Here is a 7,300-nt window from a genome sequence, read left to right as displayed (position 1 = left end):
TCCTGCCAGGTGGCCACAGAGATGGCCACAAGGCCAGGCTATAGGGACCAGTGTTGCCCAGCGAGGCGTCCCGATGGTCCAGGCCCTCGCTCCCCAAGTCTCAGCTCCTGCATACCCTGAAGACTGTAGCTGCCCACCCACCCTTGCGTTGAGGGGGTGCCCTATTCCTGTGGGTCACCTGGTCCTGGCTCCCAGACTGAGAGCCATCGCAGAGGCGCTGAAAGGAAGCACCGCTCCCCGGCGTGGCCGTCGAGGCTACTTTATCTGGGCTCTGCTGCCTGCACTGGTGCTCCTGCAGGCGCCTCACCCGTTTCCAACACAGGCCCTGTGAGGCCAGCTGTGTGAGTCGGAGCAGGACCCCCCTCAGGGCAGGACCAGGCACCAAGGCCCATCGGCTCCCAGGGAGGGCGTCTCCAAGGGCACACAGCTCCGAGGGCCCAGCACAGGCTGGGGACACCTGCAGCAGTCAGATCCTTGGTGGGCTGTCCCTCACCCACCTGCCCTCAAGTCCTGGGAAGCCCAGCCACCCGCCTGGGATACAGGTGGTGATGAAGTGCTCTTCCCTCTCCCGCGGCCCAGAAGCAGCCTCGGGCTGCGCAGAGCCCTGCAGACAGCTGGGCAGCAGCCGCTCACTGGTATGTGTGGGTAGGACTGTCACATCTCCTCCGGCCGGGCAGCACCAGGGTCTTGGACTTTGGGAAGGCCACCTTTTTTGGCTGCTTCTGCAAGTCCTCTGTGAGCTGGAGTGAGTCCATCCTCACTGTCAGAGAAAGAAGCCAGATGGGATGGGTGTCCAGTGCAGGACCAGCAGACAGGAGTGGGGCCACCTCAGCTGGCCTCACCGGGTCCTGCCCTGGGGTCCCAAGAGGCTGGCCAAGAAGAGGCCCCAGACCTCCATTCCTCATGGGATCTCAGAAAGCCAGGCATCCTGACCAGCCCACATTGGTGGGTAGAGAGCAGCCAGCTCCTCAGTCCCCTCCTTGAGCACCACACACCACCCAGAGGCCATCCTGACAGACCAGTGTGGTCGCCCATGCCCCAGGCACAGGTACACACCATATGCTCATACAGCACTTGCACACACGCACACCATATGCACACATCCGCAATGCTCACTCACGTGTGCCCATACACACAACACACACCGCCCGCCCCCAGGCCTCTAAGCATTCATACCAGGGACAAGGACCTCCGGAGCAACACCGTTTGTTATCCAAGTGCTCCCCACATCCAGAATGGGGGCCGGCGCCCACCTCCACCCACCCTCCCCCACCTCATGTCACTACAGAAACCACGGAAAGATCACAAGGACAAATGAATCACTCAGCCCACAAAGTGAGACTTCAGTAAATTAAACATTTCCCTCCTTTGATGTGGCCTGAAAATACGAGCAGAGCCTACAGCACAAGCCTGTTTCCATACCCGTCTGTGGGCAGAAGAGAAACAAGCCAGCCAAAATCTTACAGATTTCAAACACGCAGCACTGACCTAGGCCAGCAGACCAGCTGTCCCAGGTGAGCATTACAAGAAGCAGGAAACACCAGGCGATGTCCCGTCTGAACCGGTCGCAACAACACAGCAGACTGCTAAAGTGAAACCCGTTCCTCACAGACACTGCTGGGGAAAACCAGCTTTCCACGGAGGCGGTGGGCATCAGTGCTCACAGGAGGGCTAAACCCCACGTGCTAAAAAGAAAAAGGAAATTGAAACCTGAGGCAACAGCGACTGGGAGGGACTGGTTTTTAAGACACAGAAACGCTCCTCACAGCAGGGCTGGGCATGATGGTGCACCCACACAGCCCGTGGGACTGGAACGGGGCCCCAAGTGACCCGCATGCCTCGGCAACAAGAGTTCTCCCTGCTGCTCAGCAGAGGCCAAGAGGCCGTGTGCTGCCCAGGGCTTTAGGTGGAAAGGAAATGTCCCCATGAAGGATCAGTGCCTGGTGACAATGGGTAATGAGGGAATGTGAAGTACCTGCAGGGTCCACTCTCAGGAAGGTGAGATGCAGGGAAAGAGCCACAAAGTCCTAGGAATATGAGCTCAAATTTCTGAAATTACAACACACCAAGCTACCCACCACCAGATCCAGCACCCTGAAACTTCAGACTGAGGGCAAACTGAAGTGGTCTATAAAATAAGTGCTTGTGTTATCAGAAAGAAAAGGAGGAGAAATAGATGCCATAAATGGCAAATCTATAGGAGCCTGCAGATAGGCGAATTGTAGAAGTCCCGAAGGAGAAGAGAGAGACAAAGGCTCCAGAAGACTATTCAAAGAAGGAAAACCACCCAATTGGCTGAAAACTAGACAAATTTTCATATGAATATAAACATCCAGATTCATGAAGCTCAAAGGATTCCAAGCAACATCAACCCAATAAAGAATGTCCTGAGACACATTACAATCAAAAGCTCAAGAGTCAAAGGCAAAGAGAATCACAGAAGCAGTAAGAGAAGAGGCTCCTCACACACAAGCAAACCTTCGTGAGGCTGTCGTCAGGCTTTTCTGCAGACACCTGGCAGGCCTGGAGGAAGTAGGATAACATACTCAAAGTTCTGAAAAAAAACCTGCCAAACAGGAATACCATACCTGGCAAAGAAACAAATGAGAGATAAAGATGTTCCCAGACATACGAGAGATGAGGGTTTTCACTATGGCTCCTGCCTCACAAGGAATCCTGAATGTAGTTCTTCACATGGAAATGGCCCTAAATAGTATGGAAACACAGCTGGCTCTCCATCACTCACCATATAGTCAGACCAGAATACGCTCACACAGCCACGATGGTGTATAAGACACTTAACTCGAGAATGAAAATTAAAAAACTATAGCTACACTAAATTCTTAATGGGCATACAATATTATAAAAAATACAAGGTGTGACATCGATTGCATGGGGGTATGGAGCAGAAGTGCAGAGTCTGTATGCAATTAAAAAGTTATCAATAAAACAGAATTCTCTTTATTTTATTTTTTATTTTTATTAGTAATAGTTATATTAATAGATATTTTATTTTTTATTATTAATAGGTGAAAGGCTCACAATAATCACACACAAAAAAGTGAAAGGGATAAAAGCATATCACTAAAAGAAACCAACAAATCACTAAGGAAGATGCAAGAGAGGAAGAAAGGAACAAAAGGAACTACAAGACAGTCAGAAAACAACAAAATGGCAAAAGTAAGACCTTGCCTGTCAATAATTAGTGAGTGGATTAAATTTTCCAATCAAAATACAGAGTAGCTGAATGTACTTTTTTAAAAAGACCCAACTATATACTGCCTATAAGAAACTCATTTCACCTTTAAGAATGCACAGGCTGAAAGTAAAGGGAGGAAAAATTTATTCCATAAAATAGCAATCAAAAGACGGCAGGGGTGGCTTTATTTGTATCAGTCAAAGTCACCCGGAGGACTGTGATTATAGGAGGGTCAATTCATCAGGAGGACACAACAATTAAATATATATGCACCCAACACTGGAGCACCTAATTACATATAGTAGGTAGAATAGAGCCAAAGGGAGAAGCAGGCGCTCCACAGTGGGAGGAGGGGGCTTCAACCAGTGGTGGCCACACCTCTAAGCTCAGCTGCCCTGGAGCCTGAGGCAGGATGGAGGGTCAGCAAGTGTGCGGCCAGCCTGGGCAACTTAGTAAGACCTGTCTCAGAATAAAAAATAAAAGAATGGGATGGAGCTCAGTAATAAAGTGTTTGCCTACCATGTACAAGGCCCTGGGTTCAATCCTGAGTACAGAAAAAGAAATAGTAAGGAGCTTTACTATCCCATTTCAACAACAGACATGCGATCCAAAGAGAAGATCGATAGGGAGATAGAAAAGTGGAACACTTGAAAGCAAATGGACCCAACAGACATATACAGAACATTTTATCCAACAACAAAATGGACATTTTTCTCAAGCACACTTGGAATATTCTTCAGGATAGATCATATGTTGGGACACAAAACAAGTCTTTGCAAGTATAACATTGAAATCACATCAAGTATCTTTTCCAACCATAATGCAATCATATCAATAATGAGGAATTTTGGAAAATTCACAGATATGTAGAAATTAACACACTTCTGAATAACCAATGGCTCAAAGAAGAAATTTAAAAGGGAATTTTAAAAAGAATCTTGAGACCAATAAAAATGTAAACATGACTTACCAAAACTCAGGGGATGCAACTTTCTAAGAATCATTCAGTGACAAATGCCTACACTAAGAAAGAAGGAAGTTCTCAATCCACCTAGCTTCACATCTCAAGGAACTAGGAAAAGAGCAACATAAGCACAGAAATAGCAGAAAGAAGGAAATGATAAAGATTAGAGCAGAAATAAGTGAAACAGACTGGAAAGAAAACAGGAAATATCAATGAAACTAAAGAGTTTTTTGAAGAGATAAAATTAATAAACCTTTCAGCTAGATTAAGAGAAAAAGAGACGACTCAAATAAAATTATAAATGTAAAAGGAGACATTACAAATGATGCACAGGAGTAGAAAGAATCCTACAGGATGGCTGTGAAGAGCCTCATGTGGACTGGATGACTTCAGGGAGGATAAATCCAGTCTACCAAGACCAGATCATGGAGGAAGAGAAAGGCTGAGGAGACCAGCACCAAGCAAGGACGTACAAGCGGCAATCAAAAACATCCCAACCAAGGAAAGTCCAGGACAAGAGAGCATTGCAGGAAATCCTACCAAACGTTTAAAGAATTAATACCCAACCTCCTCAAATGGAATAGGAAGGAACACTCGCAAATGCACTTTACAAGACCAGCATCACCACATACCAAAACCAGAGAAGGCGTGGCGAGGACATCGCAAGAGCAGTCGCAGGCCATCTCCCACGGAGCAGGGAGATGGCAGATCCTCAGTAAAACACCAGTATCGCAAGAGGTCAGCACACCGGGACCAAGTGGGTCATCCCTGGGACACCAATCTATGTGACGCACTGTGTTAACAGAAGGAGTGGCAGGAATCACGCAGTCCTCTCAACTGAGGCAGAAGAAAGGATTTGACGAAATTCAATATCTTTTCATGGTAAAAAAAGAAAAAAGCCTCTCAAAAAATTAGGAATGTAAGGAATGTGCCTCAACATACTAAGACCACAGATGACAAGCTCAGAACTATACACTCAATGGTGAAAAGCTGAAAGCTTTTCCTCCAAGATCAGGAACAAGACAGGGTATCCACACTCACCACTTCTAGCCAACATGTTGCTGGAAGTCCTTGCCAGAGCAATTAGACAAGAAAAAGAAATAAAAGACATCCAAATTAGAAAGGAAGAAGTTAAATTATCTCTGTTTGCACATGACACGATTATATGTATTTCCCTAAAGATATATCAAAGAACTGTGAAAACTAATAAACAAATTCAGTAAAGTTCCGGGATACAAAAACATCACAATTCAATTGTGTTTCTATAGACTAACAGTGAAGTATCTGAAAAAGAAATTAAGAACACAATCCCATTTGCAATAACATTAAAAATAAAATATTTAGAAATAAATTTAGCCAACTAGGTGAAAGACCTATAAACTAAAAGTTAGAAATAATAGTGATAAAAATCAAAGAAGACACAAATAAATGGAAGGATAGTTCATGTTCTGGTTTGGAAAAATTCACACTGTTAATACAATTCAAATACAAGCCAAAAACAATCTACAGATTAAGGCAAAACTAAATAAGTGGGACTACATCAAAGGAAAAGGCTTCTGCCTGGCAAATTAAATAACCAACACAGTGAAAGGCAACCTGTGCATTGGTCGAGAACAGCATGGCCACGTGGAGGACAAGGGTCAGCATCCTAAACACGGAAGAAACTCACAGCTCAATGACCTTAAACCCTGATTCTAAAATGGACAAAGACTCGAGACATTTTTCTGAAGAAAATGGCCAACGGGTATACAAAAAGTACTCATCGTCCCGGGAAGGTGGTCAACCACAGCGAGACGCATCTGACCCCTGCCAGGGCGTCAGGATGACCACTACCCAGGAGAGAAGGGAACCGGGGCACAGAGCAAGGAATGACGTGTGTCCTGGACCCGGGGCCGCGCAGCCACGGCAGGAAACCACGCCCGCGACAGCCGCCGTGCGACCCGCGACCCTGCGGCAGGGTCAGTGCGCCGAGGCGCCTGCTCTCACCGTGGCTGCAGCCCCCACAACCCCCACAGAATCACCACAGGTCTGTTCACGGTGCAGGAGGGAAGCATGTGCAGGAGCACAAGAGAAAGTGGCTGGGCCATGAGGAGAGGCATCCGCCTTTTCCAACCACAGAAGGACAAATCCAAAGGAATCCCAGGTCTCAGACTCCCGGGAGCACAGAGGAAGCCCCCGTGGGCGGAAACGGAGACGCTGGTGAGGGCCCCACCCCAGCTGGCACGCTAAGCTCTGGGCGGATGCAGCGGGGCTGTGGTCGTCAGGACACGGTGCTGTCCGGCCCGTTGGCCTTGCCACACACGGAAGCTCACGTGCCCAGACTGTGGTGATGGTGTGTTGCTTGATTTCATTGTGGCTATGATACAGTGCAAAGGTGAAATCACCAGAATACATGCGATTGTGCATGTGATTACACCTGCGTAAAGCTGAGCAAGAGCCCTAAACAGACCTGGGTGTGGACCGTCCTCAGGAGGGGGGCCGTTGCCGTTGCTGCATAGGGACCAAGTGGGAGGGCAAGCCAGACCACTGTGGTGGGTGTTGGAATGAAGACCCCCACTGAGATGGAAGCCCATAGGCCCAAAGCTGTATGCAGCCCACAGGCCACCAGGGGCCACAACCGTCTGGCTTCATCTGGATGGCATTCGGGAAGAGGTGACTTTCAGGTCAAGAGTGGATGGACAAAGAGTTCTCACATGAACACACTGAGCCACTGACTGTCCACAGGAAAGGCTGAAACAGGGTCCCCACGCCACACCAAAACTAAGTGACCTGGGGAAGCAACCCTTCAGCAAGGAGAAGACCAGAGACGTGTCCAGCCTCAGGGTGGAGCCAACTCTCCCAGAGGCGCAAACCCTCAGCCCCGAACGGAAAGGCGGACGCTCTGCCAGCTCACATTCGCTACCGCGTGCAAGGAGCCACCAAGCTATGGGGACCTCCCACAGCACCACTGAGGCAGGGCCACAGGAGCAGCAGCAAGACCACGCACACCAGGTCCAGTGTGTACCCCAGGATGCGCAACTTCCTGCAGGAAGTCACGAAGGAGAGGCCCGCGCCACCTGACCGGGGACCGTGAGTGTGCACTCCTACAGCGCCCCGCACAGGGCTCGGGAGCGGGAGAGGCAGAACCACGGGCAGGA

At 48.6% G+C, this 7,300-nt stretch overlaps 1 protein-coding gene across 8 annotated transcripts in view; it reads right to left on the bottom strand.

The window, feature by feature from the left end:
- Window positions 1-57: 57 nt before the first annotated feature.
- Window positions 58-7,300, bottom strand: part of Ankmy1 (ankyrin repeat and MYND domain containing 1) — a 57,945-nt gene continuing 50,702 nt past the window's right edge. For 4 of the 8 annotated variants that reach the window (XM_047546190.1, XM_047546182.1, XM_047546181.1 and 1 more), the window contains one exon: window positions 625-760. Coding sequence is in view for 1 of the 8 variants with exons in the window: in XM_047546185.1 (XP_047402141.1) it covers window positions 630-760 (131 nt within the window). In the remaining 7 variants the exon portion in view is untranslated. Of the gene's footprint in view, window positions 761-1,313; window positions 1,686-7,300 lie in introns of those variants that run through there. The other 4 variants (XR_007107824.1, XR_007107825.1, XM_047546185.1 and 1 more) reach the window with 3 other exon arrangements.

The sequence above is a fragment of the Sciurus carolinensis genome, chromosome 3 (genome assembly GCF_902686445.1).
Source record: "Sciurus carolinensis chromosome 3, mSciCar1.2, whole genome shotgun sequence".
Taxonomy (NCBI): Eukaryota; Metazoa; Chordata; class Mammalia; order Rodentia; family Sciuridae; genus Sciurus; species Sciurus carolinensis.
The sequence above is the reverse complement of the archived record's forward strand: the minus strand, read 5'-3'. Positions and strand labels throughout refer to the sequence as shown.